Below are 24,259 nucleotides of genomic sequence, written 5' to 3'. Positions count from 1 at the left end.
TGATATGCAGGTAAAATCCTTAAGAGTCTAGAGCCCTGGCTGTGTACAGTGGCACATGTCTATAATCCTGGCAGCTCAGCAGGCTGAGACTGAGGTAGCTAAACTTATAAGAGGATTGCAAGTTCAAAGGCAGCCTCAGCAATTTAGCAAGGGCCTCAGCAACTTAGTGAAACCCTGTCTCAAAAAAAAAAAAAAAAAGATAAAAAGTACTGGGGGTGTAGCTCAGTGGTTAAATGCACCTGGTTTTAATCTCTGGTACCAAAAAATAAAAATAAAAAATAAAAAAATTTAAAAAATAGAGTCTACAGCCCAATTTCTAGAATAATCTATAGCATTTGATCCATCGTTTGCCATCTTCCTCTACTGGAACCCTGGTTGGTGATGATGATGGCAGTGTTGATAAGGATTTATTGAGGAACCATTATGTTCCAAGCACTTCACATACATTATCCCATTTAAACCTCACATCAGCTCCACTGGGTATGTTTATCTGCATTTTATAGATGAGACTAAAACTTAAGTGATACAGCTAATTCGATGGTAGCCTTGGACTTTAGTCTGATTAACTCTAAAATGTGTTTCATTTAACATTGCTTTGTGATCAAATGCAAGACATTTGGTCAGAGTTAGGCTTTGCCTGGTGTTATTTTATTCCCAGAAGTTCCTCCTGGCTGGCTCTGGGGGTTGTTGGACACTTGCCCCAACATTACTCATAACTGCTGCAGGCAGCACTGCACCCAGAACATCAGTGTTCATCACCAACTGTTGCCATTAGAAACGTGGTCCTAGATAGCCAGACCTTGTCTCCAGACAAATAAACATGGCACTATGCTGTTGAAAATATTAACACATTTCCAAGTCCACACAGAGACATAAACTTTATTAGACGCTGTTTCAAAACAATATTTCATCAAGGGAGAGAATATTAATATGCCCCCAAGGCTTGTTTTCCCCTGGTTAGGGACTTGCATCTCATATTTTTAGTTTTCGTTGATTGGAATCTTTGTTGATGAGAACATCATTAAGTAAACACCACGCATGTTGCACATTAACATTTTAGTCCTGTTCTAGTAGCAGGTAATTAGGCTCAAAGCTCCCATGTTAATAATTTCTCCTGTTCCACTCTAAAGAAAACATGTCCCCAGTGACTCAGCTGCAGAGCAGTGTGATCGTCTCCAGTGAAACTACCAGCATTGTGGAGATGCTGATTATTAAATGTCTTCAATTCAGCATGACACAGACACGGTTTCTTGATTTGAGCCACAAAACCTTTTATACCAGCATTCTTGTTCTGAAAGATCTGTCCTTCTACAGGGAAACTGCTGTAGAATTGGGAAAACCTTGTTTAACTTGCCAGTTTCCCAGGTGGGAGAATAAACACATAGGTAAACTGAGCCTGACTCTGGGAATGGCTCTTGGAAACTCAACACTAAAAGTGTCCCTGTGCCTTGGATTGTAGTCAGAGACATGCACAGGGAACATTTAACACACCCCTCCCCAACCCACTCCTCCCCCCCACACACAGACTAGACAAATGGTGACTGAGTATTTTCCAAAGTGTAATGACCATGTATCTGGCCCAGGATGATAAACATAGATTACAATCTAGTGCAAACAGAGACTGCATGAAATCTGAATTAGATTAGAACATAAACCTCACTGTTGATGCAGAATCCTCTCTTTCCATGTGCTAAGATCTCTGCCTCAATCCCAGCACCCTCACCTCCCACATCTCACTCCCAACAACCAGTCAAAGGTGACAGGCAAAAACTGGAGCCTGGAATTTACTCTAATTTATTTTCTTTTTCTGGATTTTTCTGTCTGCTCTCATCTGGTCCATCCGTGGTGCTCATGGAGTCAATTTTATTTTATCCCCAGGCAGCACCCCAGGATACGAAGGCGAGGGAGAAAGCGACAAGAACATCTCTAGGAAGCCGGGCAATGTGCTGAAGACCTTGGATCCCATCCTTATCACCATCATAGCTATGAGTGCCCTGGGGGTCCTCTTGGGTGCTGTCTGTGGGGTCGTGCTGTACTGTGCTTGTTGGCACAATGGGATGTCAGAAAGAAACTTGTCAGCCCTGGAGAACTATAACTTTGAACTTGTGGACGGTGTGAAGTTGAAAAAAGACAAACTGAATACACAGAGTACATATTCAGAGGCATGAAGGCGGACGGAGGTGAAAAGACAAGTCGGAGAATCCAAGTGGAAGGACTTACTTTGAGCGTGCTGGGGAACTGTTGATCTGCTTTCACTGTACAGGCTGGGAAGTGCGTTGATGACACTGAGCCAGGCTTTTCTCAGGAGCTTCAATGAGTATGGCCGACAGACATGAACAAGTGAGCTGTGTTAACAATCGGAATCATGTACAGTCAGCTTTCTTCTGTTGGTTTAATTTGAATGATCAGATGCTGGTGTTGAGACCAAGTATGATTGACTTAATGATTCATTTCTACTCCCCCTTCTCCCTTCTCTCTCTCTCTCTCCTCTTCCTTTGATGGATTCTTTTCAGAAACTGTGCAAAATCCAAGATGCTGGCACCAAGTGTATTCAGTGGGGCCCTTTTGATGGACATGCTACCTGTACCCCAGTGTCCAGAATATATTAGCATAACTGCATTTCGGTGGACTCCTGAAGTTGTTCTTGTGTAAAATTGCCCACGTCGTGCATAGGCAAAGAAGGATTAGGGTGTTTTCTTTTGAAAGTACTGTAGCCTCAGTACCGATATAGTGTGTCAGCTCTGTTTACGAAGCAATACCGTCAAATTTTCTTGATGTTTTCCAGTGTTGTACTAAGTCTCGTGCTCGTGAACTCCAAACAGGAAACTGTGCCATCACCAAACACTGCTGGCAACTGGGTGTACTGCTGACAACCGCGACAAAAATCCTTGGCACTGGCTAGTTGATGTCCTCTCAAGTGCCTTTCTGTTTGTACTGGTTCATTGTGTTACATTAACGACCCACTCTGTTTCTCACTGGTGAAAGCCCTACTCTTTAATCAAACCTGGTGGCCCACTGACCAAGAAGAAAGTATATTTTAGTGTGAGACGTCAGCCCCCCGGGAAGGCAAGGGCTCTGAAGATTTGGCAATGTGGCTTAATTGTTCTGCTTTGTCTGTAGTTCAATTCCATGTCTCTTGACCCTTTTGTATAAAGCTGCAAAATTCTCTCTTATTGTTCTTTCATATGGAATGTATTTTCAAATGTAAACTCTTTGCTCTTTCTCTCCTCTTGTCTTTTTTTCTCTCCTAAAATTTAAGCATCTGCCATTGTCCAGAAAAGAAACTTGCAGCTTTAACCTGCTGGTAATGGCAAACAATTTTACTAGACTTTATGTTTAAAAATAAATAAATAAGGGAAATTCCTAACTTTGCCCTCCAAAGTCTAACTTTGGTTTTCTCGTTAACTGGTTAAAGTGACAGTATCTTTTTTCCTTAAGCCATTTGTCTGTCTATTCTGATCAGAATGAGGTTTGATAGAATGTTTGTATTTAATGGAAGATAGTGATAAATTGAGGGAGGAAATAATACTAATTGGCTTTCAAATGAGACCTAAAGGAAGGATTGAAATAAAATCTTCCAAATATCTAAAAAAAACATGAAATTTTTACATCCAAATATGCAAGAATGATCCTGTGAACCTTCTTGTTTTGATATTGAGTCAGTCAAGGGAAGTGGAAAAGAGAACAGTTAATTTAAGAAAGAAACTATAAATCTTGTTGTCTGGGGGCAGAGTATTTTAAGATAAGGGGGTGGGGGTGGGGGGACCTAAAGTCAAAACAAATGTTTGACAAAAACCAATCCGAAGCAACTCTAAAAAAATCGACTTGAATGAATGCTTCTAGAAACTTCCAGTGGCTCATAAAGAAAAAGCCTGCCTAGGGCTGGCAAGACCTAAGCCCCTAACAACACAAAGAAATAAATATCTCATAGGCAGCATGTTAATGAACCAAAAGATGATTTGGTTGTTTTGGTGTGTTTTTTGTCACACCATGTGTGGATAAGAATTTTTAGATCTTTCTCCTTTCCTGCAGGAAAGTTACTGCAGGGCTCATTCAGATATATTTGTTGGGAGTCGCATTTGCATTGTGGACGCCACAGTCCCATTCATCTTGTTTTAATGGGATGGAGAATGCCTTTTGGTTCCAGGAAAGTATCGATCACCGGGAAAGAAGAATAGTTTTTTTGTTCCCAGAGGCATTCATTCAGTTGTTATAATCATACTAGGAGAAAAGCATTAAGTAAGACTTGATTTTGTTTTTAAGGCAACAGACTTCAAAGTTGTCCTCAGCCAAGGAAAAATGATACTGCAACTTTAAATTTTAAAGTATCTTGCACTGATAAATATATTTAAAAAATATATGTTTATAAAGTTATTAATTTGTAAAGGCAGTGTTACAAAATGTTCAGTTTATATTGTTTTAGATTGTTTCGTAATTTTTAAAGGTGTAAAATAACATATTTTTTCTTTATTGAGATCTATAAAACTTTCTGTAGTAAAATGTTTTCATTTTACTGGTATATTATTGCTTCATGTTTTGTACCATCGTAAAACTTTGTGCAAATTTTTTTTACAGAAATTTTTATTTTCTATGACAATATGACACTTGTAAATTGTTGTTTCAAAATGAACAGCAAAGCCTTAACTTTAAATGACATTTGTATTCTAAGACTCTGAGTAGCATAAAAACCACATAAAACTGAACTGTAACTTAAATTCCAAACTATGACTACTACATTCCAAAGAAACAGTTGAATTAAACATTTTCATAAAATATCCCAAACCTGATGGCTTTTATTATATTAGCTCTGTTCTTGTTAAAGAAGTTGGTGTCACCCCACCACCCAATAACTTTGAAAAACTTCTTAAATTTTTAAAATATCCTCATAAGGATCAAAGATTAACAAGACATTTCCTGAAAGTAGAATATGAGACCAACTTGGACACTGTCAAGACAAAGGATTCAGAATTTGACTTTACATGTGGAAAATTTCAATCCCACAATGTCCTATATTCCACTTGGTAACATTTGTTTTATGACATTCCCAAATAACTGCTGGTAAGTTTTGGTCACATAGAAAATAAATGATAAATATTTTTATGCATATATTTATGCTGAATTTAGAGAAGGGAAAAGTTGAGAATAGCATTACAACCAGCTATTTGGTAATTCTTGGGAAAATGTCTGATCCGTCTGGGATCAAAATAACTGGAAAAAAATATATAACAAAAACAAAGACAACAGAAATGTTGAGCCAGAGCAGGTGGAGTAGAGTCCTTTAGGAAGTTTATTATAGCAAAATAAACTATATTTTGGCTCGCCCAAACCCCACTGTCCATAGACCAATAATTCTTTCTCTACCCTCCTCTGATTGCAGAAAAACTTAGCCCAGAAAACACAGGGACTCCCTGTGGAATGTACTGCTGTGGATCACTCTTCCCAATGAATCAATATTTCCTCCACTTCCTGCTTTTCTCTGGACACTTCAGGCATCTCCCAAGATTTAACCAAGAATGGAAAATATTCCCTTTTGAGAGGAGTTTTAGGTCTCTCTGCTTTGAGAAGAGTCAAGGATAGAGATAAAGCAAGGTCATCACTTCCCTAAACTTAAATAAATCCTACTGACATTCATAGATGTTTCCAGAAAATATAATGAACTGCAAGGAATCTATCAGAATTAATCCAGGCATACTTTCTGAAAAATGCCGAGGACCAGGAACTAATATTCTTTGTTTCATTGTTTGAGAAGAGTTTAAGCATGGATGCTTTCCCTTCCTTATTGCTAGTTAACTGCTAAGCCAAGCTTTTCTCAGGTTTAACAAGGTAAGTCACAGTATAATACTTTCCAAATTCAGGAATTAAACACATCATGAGGATTTGTACATTTAACTTAAAACATGAAAATAATTTATTGTCCTGTCTCCTGTCTTTTCCTGATAACTCATTGCTACTGGAGCTGAATTGCACTGTATCTTTGTGCAAATCAAATAGACATTCCTTAATGTTTCCATTCTGTAATGTTTCCGCCTCCCAGTGGGAATTATAACTGTATATGTTGCATTAAAAAGCTGTTCTGCCAAGAAGTAGCTCTTTTCCCTAAACTATATCCACTAAGGGATCTTAAGCAGAATTGCAACTTGGGGGTTGAAAAACTTGAATGAAAGGATCATTACATTGCATGAAACTTAGCATCCAGAAGCATGTGAAAACCAGATGATAACTGTTTTGAAACACTGCAAGACAATAGACGGGAATGGATGAGAACATCACATTATCACATATACATAACTTCTAAGCTGGCAAGAAAATCTCTATGAAGTGACCCTGTCATTTTAGGGTAGAATATGGCAATCTTCTGGGGTGATGGCCTTGTCTTTCTTTTTAGAGAGCATTAGCTAATTACACACATCTCTGTGATATAAGTTTTATAATTTTATTGATTCCACCTTATAAATGAGGAATCTAAAGTTCAGAGAGGTTAGGTGATGAATTCAGGATATATTTGGTCTCATCTCCCTTTCCATTTCTCCCACCACTTCATGGCCTGGCAGTAAGTAGCTTGCAAGGTGTTCACTAGGGCCCTGCTACTCAAAGAGTGTCCCATGAGGTAGCAGCAGCAGCACCTGGAAGCCTGTTGGAGAGGCAGAATCTCATACAGTACCCTAGACCCACTGAGTCCACTTTTCTCTCTTATTTTTATTTTTGATGGACACATCACAATTGTACATATTTATGGGGTCCAATGTGATATTTTGACACATGTGTACATTGTGCAATGATCAAATCCAAGCGTAATGAGAGCCCCGGATGACCTGCATTCTCATTTATGTGTCAGAAGTCCCCACACAGTCTGCTGCTGCCTGAACAAGGTGTATGAGTGTCTGCATCACTTGTGGTGGTGGTTTCTAAACATTCAGAGAAAAGGGAGACGCCTCTGCAGTCTTTACAAATAACTTTTTGGGAAAGTCTGAGCAAAAAACAACCAGGAAAATTAATGAATGTGAAATCTCACTCACTTAACCACTGTGTGGTCATTCTGCCTAAGGGCTTGTAAGGGACCTGGAACATGGACTTTTCTGAGAGGAAAGAGATATTAATGCAGTATTTTACTGGATTAAAAATCCTGAAGTGTAAAGAAGCAAAACACTTTTCCACTCATCATAGTATAATCAGGAACAAAGGCAAGCACCAATTTGGGAAGAGCCAAATCCTCCAAAGAAGTTGCCTCAATACCACACAGTTTACCACTGTATGAAGACCAAAATCCTGAGTGGTAAAACTAGACTGATCCCTATTTCCTTGATGATTTCTAATCCTCTTCCTTTGGGTTCATCCAAATAAGTGAGAAAGTATCAAGTAGAACTTTGTGGTTAAATAGTGACTCCCAAGAGCAACTTTTTCTATGGAGAGTATCTCACCTCCACATCTTAACACAGTGGTACCTATTTTAATATAGGAACTCGACGGGTGGTTAATATTCATAGCAAGAATATGTCACTATTTTATCATCATAGATGGATGTAGCTTGTTCTGGCAAAATGTTGGACCAGAAGCGGATACACTGTCCTGTGTTGGTGCTACTGAATCCTACCTTTTACAGCTTGAATAAGACAGTGACTCAAGAGGACAGAGAGTAGGTTCCTGCATCTTGTAATGGTCTCACCAGTGGTTGGGCATCCCACCTCTTTTTTCAGGGGTGGGGTGGGGTAGTACTGGGGATTGAAGTCAGGAGCACTCAACCACTGAGCCACATCCCCAGCCCTATCTTGTATTTTATTTCAAGACAGCATCTCACTGAGTTTCTTAGCAACTTGCTTTTGTTGAGACTGGCTTTGAACTTGCCATCCTCCTGCCTCAGCCTCCCAAGCCACTGGGAGGTGAGCACAACTGCGCTCAGCTCCACCTATCATTTGTGACACGAGTCAATTCCATGCTCCTTCTCTAAGGCCCCATCACCATCTTTAAGAGACATGATGCTGTCAGGGCTAATGATCTTGATGTAATTCTGTCAGAAAACCCCTCCATCACCTATCATTGCTCCAATTCTGCCAACTTCTGAAATTTTTCAACGTTGATTAAATTGTGTGTTGGCTTTGAAGATAAGATATATTCAAAGCAGACTCAAATCATTATCCTTAGATCTTGCACAATTCTTCTAATATGATTCACACCTTCCTGTTAAAAGGGTCTAACTTTGAGAGTTTTCTATATAATTTTTCTCAGGTTAACTTTCAATTTTCTCTATATTTAAGTCACTGAGTTTCCTATTACAGGTTGAGCATCCTTAATACAAAAATATATGATGCTTTAGGATATAAAGAATTTTGAGTGTCAACATGAGGTTTCAAGTCGAAATAACCTCAGGTGATGGGTCACAGTCAAAATGCAGGAGCACCAAAAATATTACCTTCAGGTTCTGTGTATAAGGTGTACAGGAAACATAAAAGAATTTTGTATTTAGATGTCAGTCCCATCACCAAGGTATCTGTATTAATCAGCTTTCCATCACTGTAACAAATATCCAAGACAAATCAACTTAAAAGAAGGAAAGGTTTATTTTGGCTGTCAGTTTCAGAGCTCTCAGTCCATGGTCACTTGGCCCTGTTGCTTTGGGCCTACAGCAGCACAGTGCATCATGGTGGAAGTATGTGGTGAAAGAGGGCTGTTCACCTCATAGCGGACAGGAAGCAAAGAGGAAGACAAGAAAGGGCTGTCTCAATATCCCTTTAAAGGCACACCTTTCCACTATATGCCCTACCTCCTGAAGGTTCCACCACCTTCTAATAGCTGGGGACACATGGTCCTTTGAGGGGCATTCTAGACCCAAAGTTTAGTGTTCCAAAATCTGAAAAATTCTGAAATCTAAAACACTTCTAGTCCCAAGCATTTTAGATAGGGAGACTCTACCTGTAGTTGTAAATGACAAATCAAATTTCATCTATGAATCAGAGGTTTGGGTGGTTGGAGAGGTCCATGAAGTGGCACCAGTTTGGTCTCTTCTCTGATCCCTAAACACACAGAGCCACTACATTAGCCATGTGTGTTTCAACTAATCAGCGAGCACACTTTGGAACCTACTCTGCACGTATTTCTTAACTCCTCATCATCATGACCAGGAGGAATTTTATGATCCTTACTGGGTACCAGATTTTACTAGATGTCTCAATGAATCCTTAAAACTACCTTATGGTTTGAGGAGAGAAAGAAATGAGATCCAGAGAGGCTAAGAAATGAAACTAATGTCACATAACCTGTTAGAAAGGGTCATTTCCAAGATTCAAACCCAGGTCTGCCCACCACAAAGCTGATCATCCTAATAGCTCCTCCCTGCTGCCTCAGCAGAGTGCAAGAACAGTCTTCTTGTCACAGGTCAATTGAGGAATGCTTTGGAATGTTTTGTACTCCAATCTCACTTGGCCTGATACTAGTTAGCTTAGTTATGCTGTGATAACATAGCTTAACACAGTTAAGTGATAAGAAATAAACTTGCAAATATTAGTGGACTAACCCATAAATGAATATTTTTAAATTTTGTCTTTGAATATTAATTATACCAAATGGATTTCATTGTGACATATTTAACATGCATATAACATAATCTGATCAATTTCACTCCCCTGGCCCTCCTTTCATCTGATCTCCGTTTCCACTGTAATCATCTCGTTATTTTTCTCTTTAGCTCTCACAAGAGAAAACACGTGACACTTAAGTTTCTTGAGGCTGGCTTATTTCTCTTAATATGGTAATATCCAGTTCCATCCTTTTTTCTGCAAATGACATAATTTTGTTCTTTATGGCTAAATAAAACTCCATTGTTCTATATAGACCACACTTGCTTTATCCATTCATCTGTTGACAGACACCTAGACTGATTCCATAATTCGGCTATTGTGAATTGTACTGCTATAAACATGGGAATTCATGTATCTCCAACATATGTTGTCTTTAATTCTTTTGTATAAATACCAAGCAGTGGTTCAGCTGGATCACATGGTAGTTCCAGTTTTAGATTTTTGAGGAGCCTCCCTACTGATTTCCATAATGGTTGTACTGATTTACATTCCAACCAACACTGTATAAGAATTTATTTTTTTCCACACGCTCACCAGCATTTATTGTTATTTGTGTTCTTGATAATTGCTATTCTGACTGAAGTAAAAGATAAACTCACAAATATTCTCAACAAAGGTAAAAATCAAAGATGTAATTTTTTTTTCTCACACAAACTCCAATGTGGGTCTAGTAGCACTGCAAGAAGCTCTAGTCCCAAGCAGTGATTTAAGGATTCAAACACATTATCTCTTGCTGCACTACCAACCAGATCATGTGGCTTCTGGTTTTGGTGCAAGAGAAAATTATGAGGTTATCATCCCCTAGATGCGTCTCTTAGATGCTGCAGCCTGAAGTTGACATAGATCCTACCAAATTTCAAGGGCTATGAGCAAAGTAGGGAGTCCCTGTGTATTCTGTGAGAGGTGAGTGTCTCTGCCACAACTTGCAAAGGCAAAGCCACACTTCTGGAGAAGTTACATGAGCTCATAACTATCCCTGTCGTGTAGGGAAGTAAGGTAACTTACTTAAATCCTGTGGTGGGGCTGGGGCTGGGGCTCAGCAGTAGTACACTTCCCTAACATGTATGAGGCACTGGGTTCTATTCTCTGCACCACGTATAAATAAATAAAATAAAGGTCTTATTTCAACAACTAAAAACTTAAAAAAATAGAATTAAAATTTAAAAAAAATCACTGGAGCCTCATTGCAGTCTATCTCCCAACAATTATGGAATGATGAGCTTCCATTTTCTTGGAGAAAATGGCACATAGGGTAAAACTGTGGGATGCCAACATTAGGGACAGATTCGAGGAATACAACTATATCACCCACAGGATCAGTTAGGGAAACAGACCTCTTGCTGAGTGGTTCCAGGATTCCTAAAAGTTCTCCAAACACTTAGCTATAAGCTATAATTCTGCTTCTGATTTTAAATGATAGATTAAGCATAAGCCAACATTTTTTTTCTCCCAAGATTTTATTTTATTGACAAAAATGATATTTTAAAAATAATATAATTGTGGTACTGGGGAGTATAGCTCATCAGAGTACATTCGCCTATCATGCTAGAGACCCTGGATTTCAACTTCAGCACCACAAAATATTACCACCACCACCACCACTACTACTACTACTACTACTACTAATAATAATAATAATAATAAAATAAAAATTAAATTGTAATAGAGCTAAGAAATAAAGTTCAACAACTGAATGGAAATGAATTCGTGCTAAATGAAATAAGCCAATCCCCCAAAACCAAAGGCCAAATGTTCTCTCTGATATGTGGATGCTAACACACAATAAGGCACAGGAGAGAAGAGGGAGGAATAGAAGTTCATTGGATAAGACAAGGGAGAATGAAGCAAAGGGAGGGGGCATGGGAATAGAAAAGACAGTAGAATGAATCAAACATAACTTTTCTGTGTTCCTATAGGAATACATGATCAGTGTAACTCCACATCATGTTCAACCACAAGAGTGGGAATTTATACTGCATGTATGTAAAATATGCCAAAATATACTATACTGTCATGTATATCTAAAAAGAACCAATTAAAAAACTGATTGTTGAAAAAAAAAAGAAAATGAGTGAAATAGACTATGAAAATTTCAAGTTAAAATACTGTTACAATAGTCCCACATAAGTGCAAAGAAGAAAATTAAGATAAGAAGGAGGCAGGAAATGGTGACAGGCCAATTACAAATGGCAAAAGATAAAAAGAAAGAGAAACAATCATTAAAAAAAAAAAACCCTACATCACAAACTTTCCTTCTCCTGACAACTATAAAACTGTGATTAGAACAGCAAAAATAATCACCAAAAAGATAATGACTACAATCTACTTCAGTAAACTTCAAAATCTAAAATCAAAGGAACCAAAGGGTGCAGAGCAAGCAGAGAGGTGTGGCAAGGCCTGCTTGTCACCCAATTCTGCCCTTAGTGGGACACCTACCACCAGGTTAAAAAAGACTCTTGCTGAGTTACACTAACCGAGAGCATGCCCTCTTGTTCTTTTCCTTTTCGGACTAAGAAGTGGAAAATTACTGGGAAAACTGATGAGATGGGAGAAGGTCCCCGTGAAGCTCTCTGAATGGGGGAGTCCAATCTGAAGCCCAATTTGAGGTCAAGGTTTCCTCTACCCTGGAAAAGAGCTACAGCCCACTGTTAGGTTAAGGGAAACTCAGTGAGGTATAGTTGTCTGGCTTTCCAATTTCTTCTTTTAATAACTGAATCCCCCAATTTCACCTCATGCATGACTTCCCAGACGAAAGTCTACAATTCCAAGTCCCCAAGCTACTGGGATCACGTCACTGTGTTCTAGGCAGTCACATGGAAGAAGCGGTGCTTGGAATTCAGATTCATGCCTTTAAAAGACAAAGCAAAACGAATTGTACCCTTTCCTTATCATTTTCCCGGGTGAATTTGCCAGAAGAAGCTGAGCATGACTCTAACTCATAGAAAACTTGATAAGCAACCAGACAGAGGAATCAAGGGTCTCTGAGACAAGGGAGCTGCCACCCTCTGTGCTGGTGACCTAGACTGCTGATGTTCGGACACTCTAAAACAGGAAATATCAACTTCTTTGTCCTACTTGTCACTATTATTTTGTCCTTTGTGCCCAAACCAGTGTCACATCTAATACCTAATTAGATATCTAATTTAGGGCATTTAACAAAATCTTAGAGAATTGAGTCCAGATAACTTAGCAAACACTGGACACCCCCAAGATGATCTTGTTTTCTCATTTCTTACACTATAAATCAGAAGGAAAAGCGTCAAGAGTAGCCCCCTGTATACCAAGCATAGACAAAATTTTTAAAAGTATCCTGGCATGAGGCAAACAAATAATAGCAAAAACAAAAACATCAGGAGAAAAACAAGTAACACAATCAAGAAGAAAACATAAATCCAAGAAACAAATGAGATTTACTCATGATTACTTGATGTTATATAGAAAGCAAGAATACAATAAACTGAAACTTACGATTATACAGTAAAACAATAGGATATGCCAAAATAGGGCTTGCAGAGGAGACAAACTTGAGAAACAGAATAGCATTACTACAGTTTTAATAAACAACTTAAGAGCAAGCAAAATAGTGTTGAAAATAGAATTACTGACATAAGAGGAAAGGCTTGAGATAATTATAATAACTGAAAATAAAGAAGAAAAAGATATTAACAGTACTATAAAGGAAAGGAGCAAATCAACATAACGTAAAGATACTTTTTGTCTTTGAATTAAAGAGTCCATCTAAGGAAAGAAGGTGTATTGAGAGATGTAATGTGAGAAAATTTCCTTGAGATAAATATAATACTGAATCTGATGATTGAAAAAAAAAAATACTGTGTTTCAGGAAAGTATTGAGCACTGAGCTATATGTGAGTTGGGCTACTGAACTACTGGAATGCTAAATGAATGTTTCAGACATCCAAGCAATTAAGGCAAGTTACTAAAAAGAAGTTACTAAAAAGAGGGAAAAGAAGTTAGTCTAACCCGAATAGTCCCCAGAATGATGCGACTCAAAAACAGTGGAATCAAATCTATAAAGTTTCAAGGGAAAGAAAGTATGATACCAAGAAAACTCTGCCAACCTAGGATGTTATTCAAAAATAAAGGAATCAGGCAGACATTATTTAAAATAGGAAAAAAAAATCATGAGGTACAATACTCCTGAGCTGCTATTGAAAGAACTAGTTGATGATCAAATTCAAACAATTCAGAGATGAACTGAAAATAAGAAAGCCAAGAATGGAGAATGTGATAAAAGGATGAATATTAAGCTCCAAGACAACCAAATTTGCATTACACAATGTGAATGTAATAAATTTGACTAATGCAAAAATAATAGTATGTCTAAATATATTTACCAGGATGTGAGAAAAATGAGGTGAGAAAAAGTGAGAGTGCTGATGTCCTCTCTATTCTGATGTCCCCTTCCTACAGAGCAGGGACTCAGTCTGTATCGTTTTTAATTAGAACACCTGTTTCTCCTTAGAACTTTGAACATAAACACATTTTCCTAATCTCCTTTGTTGAACATACAGTTATCTTTTAGTAACTAATAGTGATAATAGTGAAGAATAATTTTTGAAGTTCAACATTTCCTTCATTTTTATTTAGTAAGTTTTTTAAATTATCATTAAGAAAAATTAATGTTTTATTTAAATTGCCTCTATAATATAATCCCATTTATCTAAAAATAATTCATCCTTCCATTTTCAATCTATATTATACTTCAACTGCTTTAATAATAGAAATATTGATGGAGTTTGTTTCACTTGTATTTTTCTGTACTTTAAAAAATTCAGAGTAACACAAGAAAGAAACTGTTATCAACTGATGGAGAAAACAGATGTGTCAAGGAAATTGATTGAATAGTTTTGTGTGCTTGTTTCACTACATATTTTTCCTTTCCCCCTCATTTTAAGCCAGGCAGCCATCTAGCTTTGTAATTCCTTGCCTCCAGCATTTTTTCTTGATGACAAGCAGCTGAAGTCAACTTCATAAAAACATAAATCCATTGAAAAATCAATGTTAAATATCTCACGATGAGTGAGGAGAGGAAAAAGATTTAGGGAGCAAGGAATGACAGATTGAAATTCTCTTAGACTGGACATGGAAGACAGGTCTCTAGGTTCCATACACTCCCATGGCATTGAGATCCACTGGTATTGGTTTCCCAGTCTGCCTAAAATTCCTGATGCCCAGAGACATGAAAAAATTTAGAATTAGAAAATTTTAAATCAAAATTTAAGCAAGCATGTATTATTATTTTCTACAATATTTATACCTTTCTTTTTACAAATTTAAATTCCACATGTCAGCACTCCTCTTGAGGCATTTGCATTATTAAGAAGATAAGGCATTATCTAATCAGAACATTGGCAGCATTGCTTCATCTCATTATGCTGGTTCTAGCCACAAAAGACTAGTGTGGCTTTTAGAGAAAGAACTTTGGCTTCATGAGATATTCTGGACAGGGAGGAAAGCAGTAGCATGTTGGAGCAATGGAATCTGGATAACAGGACAAAACACCAAGAGAAGAAAGAGACTTCACCAAGGGAAAAGATGCATGACAACCCAAACCAAATTACCTACCTAGTCATTTCTGAAATAGGTCACACTAGAAAAATGACTTTTTAAAAATCAGTAAGGTGTCAATCCACCGTGGGGTCACATGATAAGTCAAAGTATAAGAACATTGTCCTGGAACAATGAAAGAACTCAGTAAGATGACACATACATGGAGAATGAATGACTGGAAAATAGATTAATCCACAGAATTCAAGGTACTATGGAGTCTAGTTGAGTATCTTTGGTCAACTAAAGCTATCAACGACCTATATCCATCACAAGAAGGCAACAACTGCTTGTAAAAACACTCAAATGCGAAAAAAAAAAAAAAAAACCCAAAGACCTCAATAGCCTCACTGTTTTAGAAACCACCTTAGAAGCAACCACTCTAGAAAGGAAATGTTTGAGTCAGTAAGTCAAGCTCAGTTCCATCTTTCTCTATTGAGAGTCCAGAAACATGGCACCTGCTTCCCATCAGTATACACTTGAAGGCCTATCGCTGGTGCACCTGTAGGCTCTCTCCAAGATAAAATAGGGCATCAGTCAGCCAACCTCACTCCCCATTGATTCGCCTCCATTATTAAATTCTTGGCAGAATTTTGGGCTTCCAATATCATCTTGAAATTCTGGTTTCTAACTCCTCCTTGTAAGTTCCTGCATTTACACACTTTTTACTTATGGGAACCCATAATATGCAAAGCACTTTGAAGTTAAACACCTTGGAAAAGAAACTTTTTAAAAGGAAATATGATGATGATGATGATGATGATGATGATGATGACGACGATGATGACGTCCAATTTTCCCATCACACTCTGAATTCCATTTGAAGTTAGCAGAAGCCCTCTGAGGAATAGCTTCAGCACAGAGCTATGCCAACATGTAATGTGTCTGTTTTTCTAGGAAGTCATTCCTCAGTCCCAAGGGATCAGGGAGATGTAGCAATGTTTGTGAAATACAGATCCACAGATCGACATCTGCAAGTACAGGGTAGTCTTGTTTGGAATCACAAGGTATGTATACATCCTAATGCAGAACAGCTGATCTGTCATGTGGTTGCAGTCACTTTAGGCCCTGACTCTGATCTCCAGAGAGCATGCTGTGCAAAGTAGATATCAAACATTGCCATTAAGTCCCTCCAACCCATTCTTGGCAGTAAACTGGGAACACACCATAAGAGAAAAAAGGTACAGACCCAATGATCTATTATTTAAATAGACTATAGTTCTATACCTCTTAAAGAAATTCAAGTGATTGCATTTACTTCTGGAATAAATAAATGATGTTAGATGAGATTAAAACACTGTAAGGTGTTATTATTTATATAAGCAACCCTTTAACAAATTCAGTCAATTTCCTTACCTAGTTAACTTTAAGTATCTTGAATGATCTGCATTGTAAAAATCTTATTTTTAAGTTCATTCACTTCTGCCTGAGCCATGAAGATAAACTTCTGTATTAACTCTTCATAACTCATGCTAACTTGCATTAACTCTTCATAACTCATGCTAACTTGCAAGCCAACACAGACTGTTTTAAATCAATATGTTCATACTTTCTCATATAAAAAAGAGGATGGGAACCAGAAATGAATTGAGATAATTCAATGTAGGCCTGTAATTTGCATTTGTTCTGATCAATAATATTCCAGATGCTGTTTAATATAGTGGAGAAGACAAAGGCTTTGCCTCTAGAGACCTGAGTATTCATTTAATTCCTCCTTTTTCTTCCTCCTCCCTCATTCCTTCTTTCCTTCCTTCCACCCATTCTTCCATATATATTCATTAAGCAGCAATCTGCAAAAGGTTTTTTGTCATAGAAAAAGATATATAAGATCTGGATCATTCCCTCGAGGGACTTGTAAATTATATGGGAAATGTGACAAAATAAGGAAAATTTTAAATTTAAGCAAAACTAGGAATAAATATCAATATCATTGTTCACTCACTATGTAATGTTCAAATTACTTAACTTTATTGAGCCTCAGTTAACTCATCTATAAAAATGAAAATAATACTGTATGAATCAAAGACTGGTTCTGAAGAAAACATTGGAAATATGCCTAAAACACTTAGAAAGTTGCATGATGATTTCTTTTCTTGAAAAATTCTAGACCAAGTCAGAGAATCTAGTCACAAATTCTGACTCTGCTACATGTTTGATGTGGGGCTAGTCACAAAATGTTTCTGGGTCCCCCAAATCTTCCTCAATATAAGGACAGAGTTAAATGAGCTAAACTTGAACACATCCTCCACTCCTTAATTTGTTTTTATCTATTCCAACAAAGATACACTTGAAATTTTGGCAGAAGAATCACTTAAGCTGATTAGAAAGATTAATTCAGTAGTAGTTTGATTGGGGCACATGTAGAGTTTGTAGCTAGCTAATTTGAAGCAAGAGAAAAAAGAGGGCAATATTAGACATAATAAATTTGAGATCACAATAAAATAATATTTCATTTCCACCTTGACTTGTCAAATTGACTAGAAAAAATAGCAGCCTTATTAGCACTAGAATCTCCAGCAAGACTAATAAATGGTAAGGGGCCATGCAGACGGGACCCAGGAAGACAAGAGACCACTGTGGACATTACAGACACAGCTGATCTCTCAGATAAATGAAGCCCCATGAGTGATCTCAACCACAGCATATGTAGCAGAAGATCCAGCCAAAAATGTGTCATTCTTGTGTTACCAAGTTTGGGTTTTGAGACGGTTTGTTACCCAGACATGGGTAAACAGAGCATATGGTCTATAATAAGTCCTGCATGATCTGAGTTCTTATAGACACAATAATATAGCTATGTTAACACAATAATAGAGGTTTCTCTTCTCTTTAGCTTCATCTCATGCCATTCCTACCTCATGCTCAGTGAAATCCAGCTACACTGATTAATTAGATAGATAGATAGACTTTATTTTTGATTGACACATTTACATAAATGTGTACCATTTATGGAGTACAATATGATATTTGTATACATGCATATATCGTGTAATAATCAATCTAGGGAAATTAGCTTAACTCTATTACCTTAAACATTTATCATTTTTTTTAGTGAGCACATTCAAAATCCTTTCTAGAAATATAATATATGTTATTGTTAGCTTTAGTCACTTGGGGTGTCATAGAACACTAGAATTTATTTCTCCTGCCTAACTGTGACTTTCTTGTTCCTTTTTTTTCTTTTCCTCTTCTCCTTCTTTTTCTTGTGTTGTGGATTGAACTCAGGGCCTCCTGTATGTGCTCTACCACTGAGCTACACCCCCAGCCCCTAACTGCTGGCCAACCTCTCCATTCCTCCGCCTGCCCTGTCCTTCTTGCCTCTAGAACCACTATTTTACTCTCAAATTCTATGAGATCAGCTTTCCTAGGTTCCACATATGCAGCATTTATCCTTCTGTGCTTGGCTTATTTCTCTTAGTCAAATAATTCAGGCCTCAGAAAGCACTATATGTGCTTTTTTTCTTAGAAAGTTCTTTTCACTTGTTCTGTTTACCTAGTTGCCTCAGGTCCCAGTTTAAATATCATGTTGTCCTAGAAGCCTTCCCTGATCCCCCTATCTAAATTTGGTCCTCTATTATTCTTTTTCAAAGTCCCTGTTCTTGTCCCACATTCTAATCAATAGTCTCAATTGCACATTTATTTGAGTAACCGCTCATTTCTACTCCCTCACTAAGTCATGAGAGCAGGGATCCCATCTGTTGTGTTTTTTACTGCATCTCCAGCACCTGGCACATGGTAGGTCCTCAAAAACCATGTGTGGATGAATAACTCAAAGAAAGTGAGGTCTAGCTGCAGTGGGCGTAGAGCTCAGGAGGGGGGTTATATAAGGAAATGGATTGAAAAGCAGGTGTTCATGCTGGCAGTGGGTGAACCATGTGACCAGGAGATCAGAGAACCAGGAGTATTTGAGAGAGCAAGTGGACCAGGAGGTAGGCGTTTAATATGACACATGCATTAAACACCCTATGCAGTATGGTTGCCAATAAGAAAACCCAGCTTCAGGACTGGGCTGAAAGATAGAAACACAGTTGCCAGGAAGAAACTTGGACCTGGAACAGCCAAATAATCTTCTCCTGTGAGAGGTCTTCTCTCCTTGGGTATCACATTAACAGCAGCTCCAAGAACCCCTATCCCACATACAGTGGAATTCCCAGCATCATCCACCTCCTCATCTCCCTTGCCCTTTTCTGGGATGCTTCTCTCTATGATGCAATGTTGCTTCTGCTAAAGTTCTTTCTCTGAAGTTTCATGTCCAGAGCCTGATTTATTCTTGCCACACCACACGTTGCTATATAGGCAACACCACCAAAATAGGGAACACAACACCTTTTCCCCAAAAATAACCATGCACACAGGTTATTCTTTTTAATATAGTTACTTAAAGTTTGGAAATAAATTCATACTTTTCAATTATTTTATGACCTCACATTTTCGTGGCTTAAACTTACTTTTCAAACTCACTTTTGAACAATCTGGTAAGGTGCTGTAACCCTTTTGGAGAGAGAAAGCAGGAAGGTGGTAACCACCTGATCACCCAGACCCAGTGGCCCAAGCAGGAAAGAAACACAGATCCTTCCAGAGAAACCTGACCCCTAAAATTCACTCCCAGTTATTTAAACCCTCTTTTCACTAAACCCTCTCTCAAAGACTAATCATCCCTATTTCTGCACAGCTCAAAGAGAAATTATAAATGAGACACAGAATCAAGTGGAAAAAAAGATTTCAGTGGGGATCAGAAGGAAAACTGGGGATCTCGCAATATTAAATCATAAAGATGTGATTGTTGAAGTTGCTGGAATCTTGGTTCACGTTTCATTGGCTTTTTAAGAAATAGTAATAGAATATAACACATTCCCAGTGGGGTTGAAATTCTATCATTTCCTGTTGGGGAATGGGTTCATACATAGGGAGCTGATGGAAGAGCTATTAAAAGCTGCATTATTTCCAAATGACCTAAAATAGAATTTAATATGACACATGCATTAAACACCCATAAAGCTACTTCCAATACTGGGGACACCTCAATGAACTTTTTTTCTTAAAAACAAACAAAAACCAAGCTTCATATAACACTTGATGCTACTCCTGTGTTGAGAAGAAACTTAGATCATTTTCTCTTCTTGCATATTCCATACTTTCCTTCTTCCCCATTCAAATCCCTGATAAGTGTTGATATTTATAAGTTATTGATAATATAATTGATATTAAAGAACTTTCCTTGTGCCTGCTACCATTTTAAGCACTTCTTGTGCATGTCTCACTTAATCCTATGTCAATGAATTAGGTATCCTTATCATCACTACTTTTCAAAGTACCAAAGAGAGGCCCAAGCTTAAGGAATGTGACAGAGGTGGCCAGGCAAGCAGGTGGTACAGACAGGATCAGAGAAAAGGAATCTGAGTCTGAGATGATGGCCTATACCTCCCCTAACCAGCCAGACTGGAGGCCATCACACCTTCTATTCCTGACCTTCCCGGACTCAAACTAAAAACTCCTAATTTTTAGTACTCAGCAATTTGGCTTTCTTTCTCTTTTCCCAGCTTGATGCTTATTTAAGGCTAGACAAGCTCAGGCCTTGGCTGATAACCTTTATTAAATTCTTCTCTTTTCCCTGAATGAATTTTTACTTAATTCTGCTCTCCCTAGCAGGGAAGACTCCTTCTCAAGGTTCCCTGGCCTCTGCTCTAAAGCCAGGGTCAAGCAAACAACTACTAAGACACAAGGGAAGTGTAAAGGAGACAGTGCAGCCCCTCCCCCCCGTAACTACGGTAAGACCATCGCCTGTTTCTATCTCGATGTAAACAACTTCTATCCATGCCATCCATTAATTTCCATCTGAAAAGGTGCCAGCCTCTGTAGTTTACTATAAAAGGATTTGGCCTGTCCCAGCATCTCTTACCATCAGGGAAAGAATCAATGTGCTACAATCGCTAAGCTATAGAACCAACCTAGATGCCCTTCAACAGATGAATGGATTAAGAAAATGTGTTGTATATACAAAATGGAATGGTAGCCATAAAGAAGAATGAAATTATGGCATTTGCTGGTAAATGGATGGAACTGCAGAATATCATGCTAAGTGAAATGAGCCAATCCCCAAAAAACAAAGGCCAAATGTTCTCTCTGATATGTGGATGCTGACACACACTTAGGGGGCAGAGAGGAAAGAATAGAAGCTCATTAAATTAGACTAATGGGAATGAAGGGAAGGAAGGAGGGATGGGAATAGGAAAGGTAGTAGAATGAATTGGACAAAACTTTCCTATGTTCATATATGAATGCATGACCAGTGAAATTTCACATCATGTACAACCACAAAAATGGGATCCTAATTAGAATAAGTTATCCTCCATGTATAATATGTCAAAATATACTCTACTGTCACATACATACAAAAAGAACAAATTTTAAAGAAAGAATCAATGTACTAAGATAAAAATAATTGAACCCCACTAATGTTTGTGGCTGTCACTACTTTTCAATTATTTTATGACCTCACATTCTCGTGGCTTAAACATACTTTTCAAACTCATTTTTGAACAACCTGGTAAGGTGCTGTAACCCTTTTGGAGAGAGAAAGCAGGAAGGTGGTAGCCACCTGATCAAGTTTGCCCAGACCCAGCGGCCCAGGCAGGAAAAAAACAGATCCTTCCAGAGAAACCTGACCCCTAAAATTCACTCCCACTTATTTAAACCTTCTTTTCACTAAACCCTCTCTCAAAGACTACTCATCCCTGTTTCTGCATAGCTCAAAGAGAAATTATAAATGAGACACAGAATCAAGTGGGAAAAAAGATTTCAGTGGGGATCAGAAGGAAAACTGGGGGTCTCGCAATATTAAATCATAAAGATGTGATTGTTGAAGTTGCTGGAATCTTGGTTCACGTTTCATTAGCTCTTTAAGAAATAGTGACAGAATATAACACATTCCCAGTGGGGTTGAAACTCTGTCATTTCCTGTTGGGGAACAATGATTTTTATTTATTCAGTGCCAATGTGTCTGCATACTGTTCTACTGTGTCAGGATAAAAATGCACCGGAGGGATCACAGCTATTAGAGAAGACTCAGGAGTGTGTAGTCACCTACCACATGGGAGGCTTGAGTCTCTAGATGATCCTGCAGAGATTCTCAGAAAACCAGCTGCCAGCCATCTCCTCTTGAACACAAAGGAAGGGTAGATAAAATATTGTAGAGGAAACCCTGGAACTAAAATTTACTAAGCTTTATCAAAAGTCTCCTAAGGAATCTTGGTTATTTAAGGTATTTCTATTAAACACGTTCTACAGACTAATGTTTTTGAGAAATGCTATGTACAACTGCATCCTTCTTGAAGAATCACATTAAAGTTGCTTGAATATGCTGAAGTACAGGTTAATTTAGAATCCCCCAAACCTCTTCACCCCTGGAAAAGTTAGTTTGTTTGCACTACTTTGATAGTGTACCCATTCTGAGAGAAGGTTAGATACTAAGAGACTAAGAAATGTATTTGGTTGTATCAATGAAAAACAGGAACAACATTTCTGATTGGAAACACGGCCCCAGGAGGTGAAGAAGCAATCCTTGAGACCCTTTGGCCCAGGGAAGCAAATAAAAGACCCAAAATAAAAAGCTTTAGAGCAATATTGGTATGAGGAATTCTGATGTAGAAGAATGTCAGGCAAGCTTCTTGATCAGAATTATTACTTGTTTCCCATCCCTTTCTTTTGATACTTTTTGCCTATACTAATGAGTCTGACATGATAGCTCATCATCATCTCTTTGCTTAATCATCATGATTCCCTCTGTTGTGTGTTCATAATTTTAGGCTCCATGGTGCAAACCAGGATTTTCTCCTCCCTGACTGTGTCTGTGTATCATAATTGAGCCATTTCCGCCTCTCTGGTCACCTTTGTATTCCCCAAAGTGCATCCTCTGTACATTAATCCTCTAGTTAAATATTGATAGCAAGCCTCTGCCTTAATATTTGCTTTGTTGTCCCATTATTGCTACATACAGGCTGATTATTTGTTTTTGTCTTTCCAGCCTGTTTAATCAGTATTGAGTCAATGTTCCCCATGTTTAACCTTCTTATCCAATCATTACTGGAGAGTGCTCTGACATCAGCTCTGAATGAATTCTTGTCTGGTGCATGCCCCATCTTAGCCAGTAGGGGTCAGAAGGGCATTTCTCTCTGGGGTCAAGCAGTTGGTAGTGAGAAAAGAAATCCCTGAGGCATTGTCTTGGGTTGAACATCTCTCCTTGAACCTTGTCCCCTAAATGTAGCTTAAGAGAGAAGTGTCACCAGGACCAACAGGGCAGTGTGGGTTAGAGAATGTTGGCTCTGGAGTTCTGGAGGTCATAAACTTGCCCAAGAGCAGTCAGCCCAACAAGGACTATGGAATGGCAGGAGGTGCCTCTGCCTAACATACAGACCAGGGTGTCATTCCTGGTCTTGATAAATCTATTGGAGATGTTAGAGCAAGTAACTGAGTTCTCTATTCAGCTGCCTCATGGGTTTCTATGGAAGCATTAAGTGGTAAGTAGATAGGAAACATCTTTGAAAATGTACCATTCTGTGCAGCTAAACAAAGATGCACTAAAACACAGAGATGTAAATACCATCCCTGAAGGCAAGCAAATCATTCTGCTTTAATCAGAATGGTATGGAGGCAGCCTTCAACTCCTGGTTCCCGAACTAGAAGCTGTGACACCCCAGCAGAAATGCTACCATTGCTTTGTAAATGTATATATGTTAGGAAAGGAGTGATGATTAAATTTTAGACACCATTTGAAAAATATCAAAAGAAAATTATTAACTAGCTAGGAGAGAGGATTTTCAAATGCTCCCAACACAAAGAAATTATAAATGTCTGAGGTGACAGAGATGCTAATTACCTTGATCTGATAATTACACATTGTGTACATGTATTCAAATGTCACACTGTATGTAACACCCAAATATGTACAATTATTATGTGTTAATTAAATTTTTAAAATAAATAAAATTCTTTAAAAGAAAAAGATTAAACAGTTATGCTCTGGGTGATTTCCAAACCCTGGTTCTAGTTTGTTTATCAGTGACTCCAGAAGTCTCCTTCTGCCACTACTCACAGAAGATAGGAGGCAAACAAGCAGTGAA

General features: G+C 38.1%; 1 protein-coding gene across 2 annotated transcripts in view; it reads left to right on the top strand.

The window, feature by feature from the left end:
- Nrp1 (neuropilin 1) overlaps positions 1–4,775 on the top strand; it is a 142,568-nt gene extending 137,793 nt beyond the window's left edge. For both annotated transcript variants that reach the window (XM_046448225.2, XM_046448223.2), the window contains exon 18: positions 1,879–4,775. In XM_046448225.2, the coding sequence (XP_046304181.1) occupies positions 1,879–2,168 (290 nt within the window). In that variant the 3' untranslated portion in view covers positions 2,169–4,775. The remainder of the gene's footprint in view (positions 1–1,878) is intronic.
- The last annotated feature ends 19,484 nt before the right edge of the window (positions 4,776–24,259 follow it).

Source organism: Marmota monax, unplaced genomic scaffold, assembly GCF_021218885.2.
Source record: "Marmota monax isolate L192 unplaced genomic scaffold, Marmota_monax_Labrador192_F-V1.1 WCK01_AAM20220418_F8-fsc00066, whole genome shotgun sequence".
In the NCBI taxonomy this organism is placed as follows: Eukaryota; Metazoa; Chordata; class Mammalia; order Rodentia; family Sciuridae; genus Marmota; species Marmota monax.
Note: the sequence above shows the minus strand (reverse complement) of the source record. Positions and strands in the feature narration are given on the sequence as shown.